At 44.6% G+C, this 22,346-nt stretch overlaps 1 protein-coding gene across 1 annotated transcript; it reads left to right on the top strand.

Annotated features, from left to right (window-relative positions):
• Window positions 1–12,316: 12,316 nt before the first annotated feature.
• LOC133928111 (uncharacterized) lies at window positions 12,317–12,891 on the top strand. Its single transcript, XM_062374382.1, has 2 exons — window positions 12,317–12,553; window positions 12,688–12,891. Exons 1-2 carry the CDS (start codon window positions 12,317–12,319, stop codon window positions 12,889–12,891), a joined length of 441 nt encoding a protein of 146 aa, XP_062230366.1.
• The last annotated feature ends 9,455 nt before the right edge of the window (window positions 12,892–22,346 follow it).

The following is a 22,346-nucleotide window of genomic DNA, read 5'->3' as shown; positions in this document are numbered from 1 at the left end:
CAAACCAAAGTGGCAAAGCCAAAAAAGAGCCAACAAACTAGAATAAAAACTCGTTGCCACGATTATTGAGATTGGCTTTAATGCGTATCCTAGATAGTCATCTAGACCGGTTGAAGAGCTCCTAAGACACTCGCTCCAAACAAGCCGCCGCCCTAGTAAACAACACGTGATGCTCACGCCAGTGCAACACAGATCACGAGCGGAGCCAATGTGTACATGTAAAAATAACTTGTAATGGAGAAATAGATTTCTTTCCGTAAAAGACAAAATAGTTTCTATATATCCATATGGACCAAAAAAAGTGGATGTTGCAGCTGATATATTAGCTTTCAAATTTTACTAATACCCTGAAGTCAATTGCCAAAAATATTCGGTGTACTTCGTGGTGGGTAAAGATTTGAGACCATCTAGACTATGAATCATGCAGAACGGGCAGAATGACAATTATAAAAGAGGTGGTTAATTGTCTCTTTTTTAACAAAAGCAACAATTTTTATTCCCTACTCATAGTCTTTTAATTAGGCCATCTTTTGTAAAAAGAATTCCTTTCTGAAGATACCAGAGGAAAATCTTTATTTTTAGTGATAATTTAAGCTTCCATATTGGGTTGTTTGAGATTAGTTCGTCACCTTGCACAAGAACCTTATAAAGGGAGTTGATGGAAAATATTTCAGACTGGGTTAAGCTCCATCGGAATTCATCATGTTCATATGGAAATGTGATATTGGAAAGATGAGCCACTAAATTTGTCCATGCTATCAACTTTTGACCATTAAGATCCCGCCTTGTAGGAATTGGTGACGTCCTAAGAGGGGGCTGGGGTGTTAAATTAGGACACTTAGAACTATTTTAGCTCAAAAAATAATACAAGATAAACCTATATCAAATTCTATCTAGATGTGCTCTAGGTTTATCAGTGTGTCTATTCTATCAATCAAAGCGTTTGACACCAATCTATGAAGGTAAACTGCAAGAATGCAAATGCGGAAATGTAAATAAGATAGAGAGAGTAAACTCGGTATAATGATTTTTTTGGTGGTATCGATGGCATGAATGTCACTCCTAGTCCACGTTGGAGCTCACCATGGATATGTTCCCGATCGGCACCCGGTCACAGCTCTTGAGCCACCAAGTCCAAAGACAATGCCTCCTCCCGAATGAGCCATTAAGCCAAGGTCTCACCACTATCCTCTCTTCCGGTTCCTTACCGTCGTGATCACTTCGAAGCTTCAGCCACCAAGGCATGGGTCTTCCTGTCCCCGCACAATCACCTTGTCGCCGCTCCACACCAAGTCGGAGGGTCAACAAGCTTGCCGGCAAGTCACCAAAACTCCAAGGTGACAACATACCACTTGGTATAAGGTTAGATCACTCCTTGATCCACTCGCTAGGTAGCAATCAACTAGCAACACTCTATAGGTCTATAAGCACTAATCAGTCACTAATCTTGTACTTAATCGCCTTGGATAATCACATTAAGCACTTGGTGGCTTGGATGTCTTCTTAGGTGTATATGAACTTCTCTGCAATCCAGCAGCATGCCACACCTTCAAATGACTGAGTGGAGGGGTATTTATAGCCTCAAATCCGCGCACTAGCTATTAACCTAACGTCTCAGAAAGGTTGTTAACACCGGATGATCCAGTGAGAACAATAGTACTAACACCGGATCATCCAGTGAGTACACTGTCACAAACTAGCTATTGAAACCCTCACTCAAGCCTCTGTGAACACCGGACACTACGGTATATACTTCATCTCTATCACCGGACTATCCGGTGAGTTATCCTGAACCATCTGAGTCTTTCCTTCTTCTTTGTATAAATTGCTCTGGTGAAAGCATCCGGTGCACATCACTTCATCACCAGACTATCCGGTGAATTGACTTCAGCCAACCGAATCAATGCAACCCTCTCTGGAAATAATACTTCGGTGTGCACAGCCTTCATCACCGGACCATTTGATGCGCTGAACTTCGTTCTGCCTCTTTGCACTGTTCATTGCCCGGTGTGTGCAACACATTGATCACCGGACCATCCGATGCTTTGATCTTCAACTTCAATAGCTGCAACCTTCTGTGGACAAAGTGCTTTGGTGTGTATCTTCTCTGATCACCGAACCTTCCAGTGAGGTCTTCGTGCTCCGGTGAGTTCAACACCTAGAGCACCGAACCATCTAGTGAGGCAAATCTTTTTGGGACTTCTCCAATTCAGTCCAACTTTGTCTCGGATGCGATGGCTTCTTCATGTATTGCATCTATGAGACCTACTAACATATATTCTTGACAAACATGTTAGTCACATTGATTATATTGTCATTAATCATCAAAATGACAATCATGACCTAATAGGGCCATTTTCGTTACGATCTCTCCCTTTTTGGTGATTGATGACAACACAACCAAAGTAAGTGACAAATAATAAATGATTCCAAATATAAAGATTATAAGTGAGGACAAAGTATTACCAAATTGTTTGGATGCATGTTCTTACCACTTAGTCTCCCTTTGTTGTGGCTCTCCCTTTTTCTATTGCCACTATCTCCCTTAAACGACTTATGCAAGAGCTTCTATTTTGTCAATCTAGGCGCGTAGCATCTCTTTTTTCCCCCTTTGTCGACTTCGACTTCGGCAATTCTTCTAGATAAGGGTGTCGTGCGGAAGAGTGAAGGTTAAGCCTCACCGGATAGTCTCGTGATCAATGCATGGCAACACCGAAGTGTTTCTGTCTAGAAAGAAGAACAGAACAACACACCGGATAGTCCGGTGATCAAAGGAAGATACACACCTGAGCATTTCTACTAGAGAAGGTTGAAGCCATGGAAGATCGAAGATCAACGCGTCGGAAGGTCCGGTGATGAAGTAAGGCTACACCGGAAAATACACTAGACAATAAATAGTGCAAAGAGGTAGAATAAAGTTTAAGGCATCGGATAGTCCGGTGATGAAGTGATGTGCACCGGATACTTATATTGGAGCAATTTACATAGAGATAATGCAGTTGGCTTGGATGCTAAGTATATATTCACCGGATAGTCCGGTGATGGAGATGAAGTATACAACGGAGTGTCCGGTGTTCATAGAGGCTTAAGTGGGGGTTCTAATAGCTAGTTTGTGAGAGTGTACTCACCTGATGATTCGGTGTTAGTACTATTATTCTCACCGGATCATCCAGTGTTAACAACTTTTCTGAGTCATTGGGTTAACGGCTAGTGCACGGGTTTGAGGCTATAAATACCCTTCCATTCAATCATTTGAGGTTGTGGGGTCCAGAGAAGTTCATATACATCTGAGAAGGCATCCAAGTCACCAAAACATTTAAAGTGATCATCAGAGGCGATTAAGCACACCATTAGAGAGTGGTCAGTGCTTATAGGCATAAAGGGTGTATTGCTAGGTGATTGCTGCCTAGAGAGTAGATCAAGGAGTGATCCAAGCTTGTACCTCTTGGTACGTCGGCACCTTGGAGTCTTGGTGACTCACTGGCAAACTTGTTGATCCTCTGACTTGGCGTGGAGCAATGATAAGAAGCGTGTACAAGGACACGAAGACCTTTGCCTTGGTGGCTCAAGCTCCAAAGTGATCACGGCGGCAAGAAACCAGAAAAGAGGCTAGTGGTGAGACCTTACTTTGGTGGCTTGGTGGCTCATCCGGGTGGAGGCATTGTCTTTGTGACTTGGTGGCTCAAGAGCCATGACTGGATGCCGACTGAGAGGACAAACACCACCCCGGAGCCCGATCTTTGAATCGAAGCCTCCCCGAAGTTGACCAACCCCTTAAAAAGCTTCTCCACACCAAGGTGAGACTTGAATGTTTTCTCATCATCCCGAGCTCCAATCGATCCCCAGTAGCTTATACCCAAGCTCCACCCTAGCCTTGGACATCATGAATGGGGTCCTCGAGTTTGGCCCGTGCATGTCACCCAAACCATAAAATGAACTCCCTAGTCTTGTAGAGTGTTTGGTACCACTCTTGGTCGAAGGCATCACTGGAGCCTTCTCCGGCAACCTCGTTGAGGTGCTGTTGGCCAGGCCCAGCAGTCTAACCACCACCTGGGCTGGTCTGACCACTGGGTTGTGACTTGGCCGGTTAGACTCCATTTTAGACTCTATAGTCAGGAGTTAGATCGCCACTATGGCTGCTTTGACCTCCACACCTCGCGGTCTGATCACCATGGCTACTCAGTACTGTTTTCTTCTCTATTTGATCATCACGGTCTGACCGCCACCCATCCCGGTATGATCGCCAGCCACTCAGAACCCACTGAGCTTAGGCTGTCTCATGCGATGTTTAAACCTTTTCTAGCCCAATTGTTTAAGTGTTCTTTTGCAAATGTTTCCATAACATCTCACATTGCATCTCATTCACAATCATGCATGCTAAAGCATGTCTCTTAGCTTATTCTTTTATTTGTTCGATGTGTTATTCCATTGACTAGAGAGTGACATGTTAACGGTTCAAGAAGTCAAGAATGACATCGAACTGGAGGTGTACATGAACGAAGCACCAAAAATCCAAGGCAAGCATCTATCATATTGCAACTTTATTTTACAATGGTCATGTGTATGAACATGCTACTGTTGTATGGGTTAGTTACATTAAGTAAGTTTGTGTTATGAAGGTCAAGTGGGTAGATCCTACATTGTTGCATTACCTTCCATGTGATTGATGTTACCGTATCCTTGTAACAATGGGTAATTAATAGAATCAAGTCTAGTGATTGATAAACGCTTAGGTATGGTTAGCGATTCGTAGAAGTCGAGCGGTATATATTGCCATTGTTCGTGAGTTATAGGACATTTATTACAAACTCTACGATGATGGTTAAATCAATGTAGTAAGTGTGTTGGTTAAGAGACTTGAGCAGGTGGTAGGGACAGATGAGAAAGGAGTATTAGATGTCGTAGCCCTACTTGAGTTGCTTAACGATAGTACCAATGTTTGTCTGTGCCCAACACTTACCATAGTTACCATATATCCGTGTGTGGGTCACATGAGCTGAATATGGTATGTTGTGTGCATCGACTAACTATGGCCCTACGGTGCATTGAGAAAAATGATGAGATGGAGAAGTTCATATTGGGCTGACGAGCACCCTAGGGGCGTCTAATGGGGAAGAGTCCTGGCAAAAACTAGGTATCCTCGGCAGCGTAGGCACGGGTCGGTCTGATGCAGCAAATATGAGAAAGGTTGTCACAAGGGACAGGAGGATGGACTCATGTCGTGTGGGTAAAGATGTACCCCCTGTAGGGTTGTAAGATCAATTTGAATTGCCGCTCTCTTAGTCATGAGTATGCTTTGTGTCCTGACATTTCGTCGTAGAGTCACGTGATGATCTTGAGATGATGGTCATGCTCATCGGGGATGAGTGTGAAAAGGGAAAGATTGATGTGATCTGTTCGGGTTGATCACCGGTTTAAGGTTAGTCATTAAGCTATGGGTAGGATTCAAGAAAAATAGGATCATGTCAGTTGAGTCACCTAAGTCTTCATACTTAGGTGCATATACATTAAGATGATGATAATTGCATTTAAGCAAATGTGTCAGCTTATGGCTTAGTTTCCTTGCCACAACCAAATGCATTATCCTTCGAGTTGGGAATATATATACCCATATGTGAAAGTCTTGCGAGTACCTTCTTACCTATAGTGCTATTGTTGAGTTTTTTTTTGCAGGTGAGGATGAGCCAGTGTTTGGTTACTTTTACCCCGGCAATGCCAACGATGGGCAAGAGTAAAGCCAAGTGACATGAGGCTAACACCGGTGATGCTTAAGGGCAAAAGCATCATCAGCTTCTTTTTTTATTTGCTGTATATATTTTTCCGTTGCATATCTAGATGAACATTTTACTAGAACGAACTTGATGTAATATAGTTTCTGGTCTTCGTTATGGGTCAAGTTCATGGATAACTTGACACTAGCTACTTCTACTCTGATAACCTTTGTTGAACCATGGCTGACTCAGAGCTGCCACCACCACGCAATTTCTGGTAGGCGTCACCACCAAGACACAAGCCGTGCCACCTTTTGCTCCCCCTCCTTCTATAAAAGGGGCACGATAGTGCCCCTTTTCCCCTCTTCTCTTCCCTATTTGCATCTCGCTGCCGTCGCCACCCATTTCACCATTGCCGCTACCATGCCATTTTCGCCTCTTCCCCGTGAGACACTAAGAAGCAAGAGGAGCTCGCTATCCACCTATGGCTCACCCGTTGTCGAATATCTGACTATAGGGTATATGGGAAAAAGGAGTACACCATACACGGATAGGGTGCACTGCACACATATTAGATAACTTTGGATATTATGAATCTGAATCTGCGAGACCTGGTATACTCGGAGATCACAAAAGCCTATACTAGGAAGGTCATGATCGGGTTAACCGTCTTGAGTACATCTAGTATCCTGGTTGGATTCGATTGCCTTGTTTTGGCCGATAAGACAAAAGACTCTATCAACTACGACTGGAGCCAGGGCCACACCAGGACCCCTATATAAGGTGGGAACCCAGACTCTCAGAAGAGGAGGACGCATACGCAACTCGATGCAAGTAGCACTAAGACCCCGACAATTGGAGAGACTCGGTGACTTCAACTCTAGATTAGTTTAGGTCTGATATACTCCATTGTAATAGATTTAGCCACCTTGTTTGTGTTCAAGACAATCCATATACAACATCATCCACACAGAACGTAGGATATTACTCCACATCGACAGCCCGAACCTGTATAAATTGTGTGCCTTGTTTCCTGCTCAATCCCTGAACTCGAAGGTACCCAAGTTCAATTACGAATACATTGTCAGGAACTAATCTTCGACAGTTGGCACACCAGGTAAGGGCCTTCATCTATTTTTCAGGATTGATCATGTCTCAAGTGCGCGTTCGTGTTGGATTCTCTAACACTGGATTCTACGACCACTTCGAGTTGGCAGCGGTCATCTTCGCATTGCCTCCTGCCAGTTCAAAGATCACCTTTTGAACAATGGCATACTGCTGGGATGATCTAGGTGAACTGATCCACACCAGTATTGTTGAGTCCAGGCCGTTGGATGCATACCACGAGATGGGACACCTCAAGTGGGATCCCAAAGAGCCTAACGTTCTTTAGTTTATGGACACCAACAAAGAAGGTGGGAATCATGATAGTGGCAAAGACAGTTCCATCGACGGCCAGAGCAGCCGAACAGATCGATTCATGTTTATGGTCAGAGCTGATGGCACACCCATTGAGCAAAACATGGGGGATCCGTACACTGTGATGAGCGATGTTGCAAGAATCCTCGAGGACCCAACAATAGTAGTTGGGCCTATGCAGGCACCTGATACTGCCCATCATCAACAGGCGATGGAAATCTGGGGATCCCCAATATTCTACATCGACTTGGCTTGAGAATGCATGCAGTTTAGGTAATGCCTCCACCTGCAATGGTTCCAATATCGAGGAACGAACCCCCTCAGCATAGTGATTGTGGAGCAACATCGGTTTGACCACAGCCAAGTCTGGGTAGCGGTATTTTTAGAACTCTGGAAGCTAATGTCCAGGGTGCTCATATGATTTTAAGGTCTTTCCCCGAGTTGGATCCGACAAATCCTCTAACCCCGATGGTCAATCAGCTCAAGACTTTACTCGACACTACTCAGATCCAGGCGGCTTGAGTACATAACCCCAGCGGTTCTAGGCACCCCAGCTAGTGAGATGCTGGTTCGAGGAGTTACAGACGTGGGCATCCTTGAGTCGAGGGATCCCAGACGGGAAGCTCTGGTGGTCGATCTTGAGCGCAGTCCTGCGAGCCAAATGTAACTACCCCATCCATAGGCACAGAACTAGGAAGACCTAAGGAACCGCATCTCTCCCAACAGGCACAATCTACGGAGAGTGACAGACAACCGCCATGAGGAACGCCGTGATGATGATCGTCGTCATAACTACCGCATATTTCTAGGACGAGACGATCGACATGACTCCCCAGTTTGAAGGATCATGCATGATAGTCCTCCCCCCATCTCCTCTTGAAGAATTCGACAGGGGCTGTGAAGCCTTCTCACCCGAGGTTCAATCGATACGATGGCCTAAGAAGTTCAAGGCAGGTCCAATCCAGAAGTATGACATGAATGTAACACCCTAATCTTTCCATTTCTAAAATTTCTCAAAATTTGCTAAGTTCAAAATGAGTTTAAATATTTTTAAAAGAGAGAAAAATCCTATTTTATATGAAAGAAGGTATAGATGACATAGGATATAAGTGATTATTTTGCATTCATGCTGAATTAGGCAAATAGTATTTTTATTTAATTTTTGATGAATTTATTTGAAGAGTTTTTGCCTGGATTTTGAATTTGAAATTGGATTTTGAATTCAAAGGAAAAAGAAAAAGATTAAAACTCCTCGCGGGCTGGATTTTTTCTTTTTGGCCCAGCTCCTTCTCTGCCTCGGCCCAGCCGCCGCCCGACCTCCTCTCCCACCCGGGCCGCCATCCTGCCTCGGCCCATCTCCGCGCGCCAGCCCACGCGCCGAGCCGCTTCACCGAGCCGCCGACATACAGGTCCCGCATGTCAGGCCCTTCTTCTTCCTCGGTCGGACTCCGACTCAGTCACGGGAACGCGCCGGCCGTCGTCTCCTGTTCGAATCCGACCACAACCCGGCCTTATCTCTAAGGAATTCGCGGAATCGAGCTCGGATACAACTCTCCGCCGCCGTGTCCGAGTTGATCTCGCTGCGCCGTCGCCCTGGACATCCCGAACTGCCTATATAAATAGAGCCTCCCTCCCCGAACACATCTCAACTAGAAATCGCCAAAACCCGAGCCTTAGACGTCGAGTTCAGAGCTTGCCGAGCCGCCATCGCTGCCGCTTCGACCGAGCTCGCCGCCACACCGTTCCAGAGCCTCGCAGTGCATCCCGAGCCCACCATCGCGAGTGCCTGCCACGACATAAGCTTTGCCCGTTGTCGCTTTGGTCTCTACGCCGCCGGAGAGCCTTCTCCGACGAGATCCCGAAGCAGCTGCCACCCCCTTCCGTCGCCGACCACCTTCCCGTGCCGCGCTGCCTTCGGTAAGCCCCAAAACGAGCTCGCCGTCCCCTTCTCGTTGTGTTCCGCCGCTTGTCGTCGTGATCCGAGGCCGGCGACGAGGTTAGTGCTTGTCTCCGACGAGAGCGCTGTCGCTTTCCTTCGATCGCCGCAGTCCCGTTCCTCTCCGGCCGCCCAAACCCTCCCCAGCCGTCGGATCTGAAGCCCACGGCCCAGATTAGATCTGTTCTTACCTCTTCGGTCAACCAACCAGAAGCTGCCACGTGTTGCCACTTAACCCAGTCAGCAGCCATGCCCTGTCATCCAGCCACCTCAGCCGCCACCTCAACCTCTCTGCTGATGTGTCACCCCTGTCACCATGCCACATCAGCCAGAGCTACCCAGTCAGTAATTCAAGCATTTTTCAGTATAAAAATAAATCTGATAATTCCTTTAGTTGGTAATTTTGCAATTTAGCCCCTGAACTTTTCTGAAATAACAAAAAGAGCCCTATCTTTTTGCAGTTAGGTCCCTACACTTTTTTATAATTATATTAGGTCCCTCTATTTTTACAAAAAGGTCCCTAAAATTTTTGTTAATTCAATATAAGCCCTTTTCTTTTTCCAAATTTAACTCTAGACTTGTTTTAGCCCTAACTTTTTCATCGTAGCTCCGATTTAAGCGATTCTTGCGCCAATGGATTCATTTTTTAGTGTTCTTTCTTTTTAGCTAGTTTTTATCTCGTTGTTCTTTTGTTTTGTGCTCTATTCTTAGTGTATCTTGTTTGTTTGTTTGCCGGTGATTGTGCGATTAGCCGATAACGTCCCGGTTCAATTTGAAGAACATCAAGACCAAGAATAAGAATACACTGAGCAGCAGCAAGGAGAAGGCAAGTGTCCTTCATCATATTGAACCTATGTTTTTAAATATTATGTTTTACAAAATTGCATGCAATGTCAATATGATGGGTAGTCACCTATGTTAGGGTTTTCCCTAGGTATTCCCTTATCATCCCTTGGAACCTAGATGGTTTATGGTTATGAGTCTTTTATGGGTAGAATGCTTAGCCTTGCTTTTGGGATATTAGGAAGTATCATAATTTTGACTAATGAACATATGCAGTAATGATGGTTAATATGATGATGATTTAGCAATATGGAACCTTAGGTCTTGAGCATAGGGATGTTGGTGATAGTTGTCATGGTTATGACGTTGGATTAGTGTTTGCTCAAGTAACCTAAGTAAGGACCGGTTCGTGGAGCGACAACCCAAGAAATAACCTACCAACCACGAGGCTGATATGGGTAAGGTGTGACATACTGATTAGAGTCTGTCCAGTGTGTGTTGGGTCAGCACAAAAGGGGGCTTCTGGGTAGGAGCTTTGCTTGCGTAAAGCCTGGCGGTGAAACCTAGTGGGCAGACACACACTGGATTAGTCTCTGATTAGTGGAAAGTGTCATACAGTGATTCTTGGCGGCACACCATTGGTGTGTGTTAAGTGTCTTGAAAACACGGCAACATGGAATTCACTGACTCGTGGGTAAAGCTGGACAACCTCTGCAGAGTGTAAAACTGTTATAACAGCTGTGCTCACGGATATGAGAGACTTGGATCCTCACATGATTAGAGGGTGGATGGTTTTGATTCTGGTACAGGGAGTACTAGATGGTGTGGTTTTGATCTTAGTACAGGGAGTACTAGACGGTTGTGGTATGCAGGGTGGGGAACCTTGTATGCTAGATGATGGATTGTTGGGTTACATTCATTTAAATACTTGTCTAATGCTTTTGAGTCCAAATGTGTTTTCATTACTTGCATTTACGCAAATATTACCTTGTGTCAGCCTATTCTTGATATAAGCCTGCATGTCATTATTTTCCCACACTTGTTGAGTACATTATGTGCTCACCCTTGCTTTCTCCTACAAAAACATATGCTACTCAGTGGAAGACTTTGAGCATTTCCAAGACAACGACCTGGTGTTCTAAGGAGCGTGTCTTCCAGTCGGTGCCTGTGGAGTATTGGTCACCAATGCTTTCGTCCCGCTGCCATCGTTTAGATGATGTCGTTTAGATTAATTTTGAGGTTGCTTAGGTGAAGTCTTTTATTGTAAGAAGTGAACGTTTAATTAAATAAAGTATTGCTTTTGTTACTTCACCTATGACGTCCTTATGTGTGTTAAACTTCCTGGACACATATAAGCCGCACTTGGTTTTGGCCGTTAAAACCGGGTGTGACAATGAAGCTCAACCCCAATGAGTTGTTACAGATCTACACCACTATTATTAGAGCGGCTGGTGGTGATAACAGGGTAATGGCTAAGTACCTACTGACCACCCTTGATGGACTTGCAAGGTCCTGGTTGTTGAACCTACCACCCAACTCGATCCAATCGTGAGCCGATCTAAAGGCTCAGTTCATCGCCAACTTCTAGGGAACGTTCAAGCTCCTAGGAATAGAAGATGATCTCCATCAACTGAACCAAGTTAAGGATGAATCTCTTCTAGACTTCATTCATAGGTTCAGTGATAGGTGCAATATGATCCTGGACATCTCTGATAGCTCAGTCATCATCGCCTTCAAGCGAGGCATCAAGGACTAAGATTTGGTTAGGAAGTTAGCTACCCGAAAGTTCAATATGGTAAAAGAACTCTTTGAGCTGGCTGACAAGTGCGCAAAGCGTGCTGAAGCCCAGGTACATACCAAAAACCTTCAGTTTGGCAAGGACAATCCTGAGTCCTGAAAGAATGAGGGGAAGAAGAGACCCAGTGACAAGCGCAAGGGTCCAGATATGACCGTGGCTGTGGTTGATAGGAGCAAGTCGCACAACATCGGAGATAATAAGGGCTTGAGCCATGATGGCAAAAAATGGTGTCCTATCCATCGGACAAACTAACATGACTTTGACAAATTTCACGTTATTAAAAATAAGCTCGATGATAAGCTTAAGGCTGCTATTGCTGATTACCATAGCAAATAGGCCAAGCCAGAAACCAAAGATGTTGAGCCTGAATTTCATGTGGCTGACTAGAGCTTGGCGCACATCTTCGGTGGATCCGCCTTATATGGGTCCAAAAGTCAGTACAAGGCGGTTGAAAGGGAGGTCAACCTAGCTCTGACCGAACTTCCCTGATACCTCAAGTGGTTGGAAGTCTCGATCACTTTTGATCAAGCTGACCATCCAGCCGCGGTTTCACACCCAAGTCGGTGTCTGGTTGTGGTCCAGCCTACTATCCTCAACATCAAAGTCTTTAGAACCTTGGTTTATGGTGGTAGCTTGCTCAACCTCATCTTCGCCAAGACGTTAGACAAGATGGGGATCCAAAGGTCAGAGCTCAAGACAGGAGTTGAGCCTTTCCATGGTATAACTCCAAACTCATCAACCATGCCTCTTGACCAGATCGAGTTGCCGGTCACATTTGGTGAGCTAGATAACTTCCGAATAGAAAAACTGACCTTCGATGTTGCGGATTTTGATATGGCATACAACGCGATCCTAGGTCACCCAATGTTAGGCAAGTTCATGGTTATAGTGCAATACGTGTACCAAGTACTTAAGATCCCAGTCCCTAATGGGGTCATAACCATCAAGAGAGATCAAAGTGTGACAAGCAGAGTCTAGATATGGTCAAACACTTCTATTGAATGGCAACTACCTCAAGAAGTGCGTAGTCTAAACGCCAGATGCACAAAGCCACCACCAAGGTCATGGACCCCAAGCTCGTGAGCCTCGCTAATGCCTTCAGATATGACGACACCACCAAAGGTGAGAACAATGATGGTTCTAAGGACAAGAAAAAAGCTGCTGGTGGTGTCAAGGCAGTGCCCCTCGACCCATCTGAACTAGCCAAGACAGTCAAGATAGGGGTCAGCCTTGATCCCAAATAGGAACTCGAGCTCATCACTTTCCTTTGGGCAAACCAAGATGTGTTTGTATGGCAATCGTTTGATATACCCGGAGTCCCTTGGGAGGTGATCGAGCATCAACTAGAAGTCGAACCCGGTGCCAAAACTGTGGTGCAGAAGCAGCAAAGATTCATGAAGGATAGAAAACAAGTCATCCAGGAGAAGGTTGGCAAACTCCTAAAGGCGGGGTTCATTTGAGAGGTTTGTCATCCCACATGGCTTGCAAATCTAGTTCTCGTGAAGAAAGCCAACGTCAAGTGGAGAATGTGTGTAGACTTCACCAACCTCAAGAAGGCTTGTCCCAAAGATCCTTTTCCTCTTCCTCGCATTGACCAGATAGTCGACTCTACAATAGGTTGTGAATTACTGTGTTTTCTAGATGCCTATTTGGGGTATCACTAAATTAGCATGGGGATAGATAATGAAGAAAAAACTGTTTTATTACTCCCTTTGGTGTATTTTGCTATGTAAAGATGCCTTTTGGTTTGAAGAGTGCTGGTGCTACGTATCAACGATGTATTCAGAATTGTTTACAGCCCCAGATTGGGCGCAACATTGAAGCTTTTGTCGATGATATTGAAGTCAAGTTTAGAACCAAAGATGCATTAATTGATGATCTCAAGGAAATATTCGACAACCATAGGAAGTATCACATGATACTTAACCCCGAGAAGTGCATGTCCGGTGTCCCATCCGACAAGCTTCTCGATTTCCTAGTGTCAAGTTGAGGCATTAAGGCCAACCCAAGCAAAATCGAGGTTCTCGATTAGATGCAATCATCTTGGACACTGAAGGAAGTTCAAAAACCAACAGGATGCATAGCAACCCTTAGCCGATTCATCTCCAAGATGGGTGAACAAGGGATGCTTTTCTTCAAGCTGCTAAAGAAACACGACCAGTTCGAGTGGACGAAAGAAACGGAGAAGGATTTTCAAAACTTAAAAAGGTTGTGTTGTCTCCATTAATTCTAACCCCGCCTAACGAAAAAGAGGAGTTCTTTTTGTACATTGTAGCCACATCACAAGTTGTGAGCACGGTCCTGGTGGTCTAGCGGAAATGCATTGAGAAGAAGGCCAAGATCCAGAAGCCGGTTTACTACATAAGCGAAGTCCTACATGATGCTAAGCTACGATACTCGCAAGTTCAAAAGTTGCTATATGCAGTCCTGGTGACTTCCTGGAGGCTACGATATTATTTTCAAGCGCACAAGATCACTGTCATAGCAACATATCCGCTGAAGGATATTATACGCAATAGGGAGGCTACTGAACGAATCACGTAATAGGCTGTCGAGCTCAATGAGTTCGATGTAGATTACGTACCACACACAATTATTAAGTCAAAGGTACTAGCAGAATTCATCGCCGAGTGCACAAATGTTGAGGAAACAAAGCCAAACATGGTCGAGGATCACTGGACACTTTTCTTTGACAGATTGCTCACGCTTCAAGGCTCAGAGGCTGACATCGTGCTAAAATTTTTGATGGGTGATGAACTCAGGTACATTGTTCAATTAAAATTTAAGGCTTCCAATAGTGTTGCAAAATATGAAGGACTAGTAAATGGGCTCCTTATAGCTATATCATTTGGAATCAGACGATTACTCGTGACAAGGGACTCATATCTAGTCGTAAACCAAGTGCAAAAGGAGTACTAGTGCTGATGTTCTACTTTCTACTCAAACTTAATTATTGATGCTAGAACTCTACTCTCTGTCTTGATTATCACATCAAGCAAAGAGTCAGGAGCTACATTATATACTTTTGGATGGTATAGGTATGTTCTTTCTTACTCTTTGATTGGGAAATTTTTTCCTCGACCAGAGAGTTGGAGGCTACATAGTAATATCATATTATGTAAATACATATTTTTTTGCAAAAGTTTATCTGGCTATGCATCGACTGCAATGAATAGAACCAACAGAGGCATGTGTTGGGTTGATGACGAAAAACTACACCTCATAAGGCATAATAGCACAAGAGATTGTCAAACATCTCACGTTAACGACCAACAAGATTTTGAAGTTCTAGTTGATCTCATATGTGTTCCCTAATGAGTTCGTGTTTTGTCTCTTTTTATTAGTTTCATACTAGTTTTATGTTCCTTACTATTTTGACTACTTTGAGCTTTTAGGTATTAACAAATATTTGATGAATAAGTTTCGAGGATGGTTTTAGCATATACTAATTGGTTTTTTCATCTAATTATGCTAACCCTATTTCATCATCAAGGGAATAGTGGCAAAAGCATAATGGGCAAGCAAAACAATAGTAATGTTTGCAAACATCCCTAAACCAAGGATCAAGTTTCAAATGTTTTCAGTCAAGGACCACAGATAATTAACTTGAAAGACTACCTTCACTTTTGTCGCCAGGCAGCCTGAGCCCTAAGAACTCAACGAAGGAAAGGACCAGAGGCTTGATGCCGTGAATGATATTTACTCCCTCCTCTTCTGAACAATCGAACCCCTCCGTCACTACTGATGTGTCAAGGTCAGGGTTATAGCTTTTGAGGAGACCAAGCACTGTCTTAGCACTCATGAAGGCTAACTGGTTCATGCGGTTGAGGGTCTGATCCTTCAGCTTTTGAAGCGTAGTGGTCATGGTGACTCGTTCGGTAGCCACAATGTTTCGCTTGGTGGCAATAGTATCTCGTTCGGAAGCCATGGTGTCCCTTTCGACGGATATGTTTTTTTGGTCATCTTTCACCTTCTTCAAATCACCTCTGAGTTTTTCCAGATATGTGTCTTTGTTCTCGATGGTTTTCATTTATTCATCTAGAAGAGCGTCTTTGTTCCAAGTTGGTAGCAAGTAGCACATCTTGTTCTTTTATATAGTTGTTGTGGTCGACTTCTGAATACCGAGCCTTGGCAGCAACTGCGTGGACAGTTGTCACCTTGAGGAGATCCTCTAATACCACACAAGGATTGTCAGTTGGGATAGATATCGGGGTCTCAGCTTTGTTAGCTTGCAAGCTTGTTTCAAGTATGTCCATGGAAGGTTTCTCTACTAGAGGAAGTGAAGGCGATGTCACTGGGGAGGATGGAGTCGGCTAGTCGGTTGGACCACTTGTCATTTGCTCTTTTGACTTCTCCAGGGAGGACGGTCTGCAATTAACTGGGTGAGGAAGGAAGAGGAAGACCACAAGCTAAGATAAGTATTCGAGTCAAACCTCTTGGTTGTTGGAATGCATGAATCGATGTTCGATTTCTGCCTCTTAATGGTTACTTTATTCTTCATCATACTAGCAGCTGGGGCTGGTTGTGTCAAAGGGATGACCAAGGAGTCTGATGAAATTAAGGAAGCCATTGTCTATAGAAAATTAGGCCACAATGACTCATCATCATTCTGGACTTATCAAGTAAATCCTCATAGGAATGACCAATGTAAGGAGGCCAACTTGATATGAATTACCTCTCTTACTGAGCCATCAGGTGCAACGGTTTCTCAAGGGGCTTGACCTTCGACTAATGAAGTCTTTGGCCACATGCCACCCAGTCAAACCACTCTTCCTAAGCTTTCCAATCTTCTTGATGTAGTGTGCAGTGTGGTCGAGCTCGCAGTGTTTCTTCGACCAGGATAGGTTTAGGTGAGTTTGGAGGCCATTATAGATTAAGGGAGAGGTGATCGGGTCAGGGTTGGAAATGTAAAACCAATTCTTCTTCCAATCTTTCTGCCAAGAGGACATTAGCACAACCCGGATATAAGAATTCTTCATTCCATTCCATAGTTGGAAACAACAACCTCTAACACATTTATTTTCAGTATTCCTTTTCAAATGATAGAAATATTGGAACAAATTTAAGCTCGATGTGATACCAAGGAAGGCTTCGTATTGGTGGATAGATATGCTAAGCATGGTGATCGAGTTCGGATTCAAATGGTGGAGCTCGATTCAGTAATGGTCGAGTATGTTGAGTAGAAACTTGGAAGGGGGAACATTCAAACCACAGCGAAAAATGATTCAAACACAACAATTTCATGATCAAACTAGCAGGATGGGAATTCCTCACCCGACGCTGGCCTCCAGTTGGCCAGCTCGCGAGGAGGGATGATTCCTTTGCCTTCAAGTTCCTGGAGCTTCGATTCATGCCTCAGTTAGGAGCTTCATCTTGTCCAGTTGTTTGGGAGAAGCGTTGGTAGCCTTCAAGTTAGATTCTTTCTCAGGCGAGGAAGGAGAAGCGGCTTTCGCGAAAGGGCTTAAGGCCATGGGGTGAGATTTCTGTGCGACGACGCGTACTTGGGTGGAGAAAGGCAAGAGCTTGAAGCAAGAGACTGGTGGCGAGGGGATGAAGAATAGCTACAATATAGGTTGGTCCAGATAAATAGCCTGGTAATTAACGTCTTTTTTTGGTAACCACTCCCTCTAATATGGTGCCTCATTCAGTGTGAAAGATGGGATGATGGCTTCATGTGAATCTTTTGCCCTCCTATCCGAGTGCATTAAATACGTCTATACCCAACGGTTCAGATTTTGGAGATTTCTTTTTGACTCTACCTACAGACGGATGTCGAGAAGTTGAGTTTTCAAGCCTTTCTTGAGTCTCGAGTGCGGACAATGGCAGGGCGCTCGACCCAATAGCATTTCCATTCGATACTCGAAACATGATTTTCTTTGCTTGATTCTTTCGACTGCAAGCTTGATCTGCCTTACTCGACTAGGCCTAAATTTGGCAGTACTCGAGTAGGTGCTTGTGGAATCCTCTCTGCTAAGTAAAGTTTGGGGCCTATTGTCGAATATCTAACTATAGGATATATGAGCATAAGAAGTATACCATATACGGATAGGGTACATTGCACACCTGATAAACAACTCTGGATATTGTGGATCTGAATCTGCGGGACCTGTTATATTTGGAGATCACGAAAGCCTATACTAGGAAGGTCTCGATCGAGTTAACCAACTCCAGTACGACTAGTATCCAAGTTGGATTCGATTGCCTTGCCATGGCCAATAAGACAAAGGACTTCCTATTGCCTACGGCTAAACCTAGGGTAGCGCCAGGACCCCTATATAAGGTGGTTACCTAGACCCCCAGAAGAGGAGGATGCATACACAACTCAACGCAAGTAGCACCAAAACCTCGGTAATTGGAGAGACTCGATGACTTCAAATTTAGATTAGTTTAGATCCGATCTACTCCATTGTAATAGGTTTAGCCACCTTGCTTGTGCTCAAGACAATCCATCTACTGCATCATTCACACACGATGTAGGGTATTACTCCACATCGAGGTCCCAAACCTGGATATATTGTGCGACTTGTTTCCTACTCGATCCCTAATCTTGAAGGTACCCCCGTTCAATTATGGATATATTGTCAGGAACTAATATTCGACACCCATCTTCATCCAGACACCGGGAGCACACATATAGGCCCGAGGCTGAGTAGACTTTGCTGCCGCCGAAGCTTCTCAATGCCGTCCATCGTCCCTAAGCTCGGTGAGCTTCCCAAGCCCTCCTACTCCCCTCCTAGCTAGCGCGTTGTGGTCTGTGTGACCCACCTTCATGCGGCAATGGTTGGTCACAAGATTTCTCCCCACCGCCATGCTGTGGTCATCGCCAGCACTCCTCTTTGCTCTCTGTGTGAGTTGTCTATCGTGCCAAATAGCCCAGGAGCACTAGACTCCTCTTCCTTGTAGGCAGACCGCACTAGTTTAGGGGAAGTTCTACCCAATTTCTACTCCACCACCATCCCCATCTTCGACTATCGTCTGACATTGCTCCGACCGCCGCCTGCCGTTGATAAGCCCCAAGAGGAGTTGGCCGTAGCACGTAGATGCCCGGTCCTTGTCCATCGTCTTGAAACCCCTGTGGGAGTGCGATCCTAGTGAGCTTTTGGTGATGCGCTACCACAATTCCTCACCACTACCTTCTCTGTTGCACTGCTCCACTGGCAAGCCCACGTGCGCACCACTAGGGCTCTGGCCTTGGTGGTGCGGCACAACCAAAGCAGGTAACGGCACGGCCGCTGGTAGGTCGGCTTGCTAGCATAACCTGGCAAGCCCGAGGCCATCCCCCTTGGGCCAGCCTCCACCTAGACCCACGTCGGCCTTGGCCGTTTGCCAAATGGGTGAACCTCTATGCAGTCCTGAGCCTAGGCCCAGGCTCAAGCACAGACCTAGCCCTAATCTAGCCCATATCTAGGCCTAGATTGGGCCCGGTCCATGCACTATTAAGTGGGCCCCACCTAGGTATTGTTCAGTGAGCCCCTCAGTTTTATTCAATGGGTCCAACTTATGGCCCCACCCATGAATAGTGTCATTTTATAATTTCTTAATTTAATTTTAGATTAAATCTTCCGGGAGTCATAAATTCTCCGTTCTGACTGCGATTCCGGTGATTCTTTCATTTAAATTCGTCTAAATTTGAGATCTATCCTTCTATAATAGTGTGATATCCATTAGGGCTCATTTTATTTTCCATTTGGTGTTATTCGATTCTTCTCTAGTATAAGCCATCATCAATCGTAATCACGTTTGCAAAATCGGAGGAATTCGCGGAGGAACTAGAGAACCCCGACTTCGACCAAGGACTAAAAGAAGAATTCGGAGAAGGCAAGTCTTATCTTCTTGATCATTTTGAACCCATGTTTTCAATAATCTAATTGATCAACTTAAAATATGACTTATCATCGCATGTACTATATGTTGTGCTATTTCAACTACTTGCAATAGTTAAATTCTATCAAACAATTGCCATACCTTAAATGTCATTATCTAGAATACATATCACTCTAGGAATTACCTGTCATTGTCTATATTTACGTCAGATGATGCCTTGATATCTATCATTCTTAGGATTGAATACATCTCCACGCTTATGGAATACATATCTTGGGAGGTGTCGCTTCACTGATTAATCAATTCAACTCATATGCCATGAATCTTTGTTGAGTGTGGAATCCTTGATACCATGTGTGATATGACGGGTGCTATGTAAAAATAGGTGAAAACTGATTTGGTGGGGGCAAGTAGAATAATCCTCCAGTGAGGATGCTCTTAGGGGATTGAGTTGCCTGCGTGGTATTCATTGCCAACTGAAGATTCCTGCCCTAGTCGTATAAGTACCGAATCATTACGCCATCATGCTAAGCCACCCTATTGCAACCATGTGTCTTGTTATGGGCAAGACTTGACCTTTCTATTTTCCGACTAAGCTGGATATTTTTACTAGGAGGCCAGGGGAGCATCGAGCACCCAAGCGTATGTCAGGTGCTTCGCGGATGTTTATAGAACCAGACTCTTTACAAAGATCCCAATGATACCCTACAATCCCTTGCATAGACCTGAAGCACTTGGGGTGTCTCGTAGTATAGTCCAACAAGGGAAGGTGATTCAAGCGCCTTGGTATCATTTGCTCCTCTACTTGCTACGATTAGAGGCTAAGCATGTCGTGTGGGTACAGTGTATAACCTCTGTAGAGTGTAAATCTATTAGAATAGTCGTATTCATGGTCATGGATATGCAAAGCAATGACCTCACTTGGTTAGACTCGGGGCGTGTGGATCTTTGATGTGTGAGTGTGTGGACTAGATGTCCATATGATAAGGTTGTTGGCTCGATCTGCCAGGAGCTCTGTGGTACTAGAGGTACACTAGACACAATTGTGGGGACTGCGGAGTGAGGTGTAGCCTCTCCCAGGACCAAAACTCCCCAGATATACTTTGTTAACTTGTTTAAACTGTTTCATAGTTATCAGTAGAGAATATAACTGGATGTCTGTATGAAAACTGCTTTACGCTTAAAACTAAACCTTAAAGCTTTCTCATTAAGTTATCTTTTATGCATCTATCAAACCTCTTGCAATAGTATAGGACTTGCTGAGTACCTTTCGTACTTATTCTTGCTATCATTCAAATGAGGAAATGGATGCCGACTTTGTGGAAGATGAAGTCATGGATGAAGATTAATTTAGCAATCACATTCGCACCCTAGCTGCCTATTGCTTTGGGCTGTTTTTTCGCTGTGCTTTTGTCGGCTTCTTGGCTTGGCTTGTTATATACTCTATGGTTTAAGACCATTTGTACTGTTGTAACCTTAATACTTTTTATACGATGTATGACTGTGATGCCACAATTATTGTACTATATGTATCGGCTACTTGATCCAGAGACTAATACAAGAATCATAGGAGATCCTGTAAAAGGGGGCTTACAATCCGTCCCACATGGTTTCCATCTCCCTATCACTTGGTTCAAAAGATTCGATTATTTGTGCTTCTTTATTGGTATGCATAGAGTTATTTGATGAAACATGTATCCTATCAGCAACCATGAGTTCAAGGGACTTAATCGAATATTTAGTTTCTAAGGCATTCTTGCCTAAAGAAATACCAAGAGAGGAAATTTAGAAGAGAAGGAACGGGTTGTGGCGGTTGGCGAACCTGGAGGTGATGCAAGGATAGGTGTAGGCGCGGTTGCCGGTTTGTTGATGACGCACGCAGAAGGTTTATTGGATCGCTCCTAGTTTTTTTTGTCACCACCTGATTTATTGCCTTCGTCATAATATCAACATCCGTCGGTGATATGCCATTATCAACTAACAACTGGAGCACTTTCAGCCCCAACCGGCCTTGGAAACACTTGATCACTATTGGACTTAATCCTTGTGTAGGCCTCGGGGACTCATTTCATGACAGTGTGGAAGCAAGGAGTTCGTATACGGCTATAGCGTCGTTCGTATGTGTACATAATTTGAGTCGGAGTCGGATCGTGGGATGGCATGATTCGTGTTAGGATTCGTAGTTAGCAGATCGCTATAAATATGAGTTGTAATCTCTAAATTGTAAGCAAGACATAGAGTTGTGCAAGTCACAAGTTAATATAGTCAAAAATTCCTTTAGAGAGCCTCACATGTTTTTGTTCCTGTTGATTTTCGTTCTCGCCGAGTAATACGCGACTCAAGAGTTGCTGGGCGTTGTTGGTCGATCAGCGTGATCGAGAGTAGCACGTACACGGCGGATAGCCAGACTAGTCGTGGTCAAGCACGTACAACTGGTCGCTCCTTCTGGTCGCTCGGGTGGTTCAAGAAGCCTGGTTGCTTGCGTTGTCTCGAATACGGAGTGGTCGCACTCATGATCCAGTGGTCGGACCCAACATCTGTTATCAGAGCTAGTAGGGTGTAGCACTAACTTGTGAAGATGTCGATCGTTCCTCAGGGCGAGGTGGTGCGGGAGAGCGGTGGTGGGCCGTTGCTGTACCTGCAATTGACGGCGACAAACTGCACAAGTTGGGTGATTCACTTGTAGGCGATGATGGAAGATCAAGGTGTTTGGGAGGCAGTCAAGCCAGCGGCCGATGTGGCCGTTGACGAGAAGAAGGACAAGAAGGCGAGGACGCATCTCTTCCAAGTGCTCCCGGAGGATCTCCTAATGCAGGTGGCAAGGAAGAGAACTGCGGAGGAGGTCTGGGATTGTCTCAAGATAAGGTTCATCGGT

The sequence above is a fragment of the Phragmites australis genome, chromosome 9 (genome assembly GCF_958298935.1).
Source record: "Phragmites australis chromosome 9, lpPhrAust1.1, whole genome shotgun sequence".
NCBI lineage: Eukaryota > Viridiplantae > Streptophyta > Magnoliopsida > Poales > Poaceae > Phragmites > Phragmites australis.
This window is presented reverse-complemented; position numbering and strand designations above follow the sequence as displayed.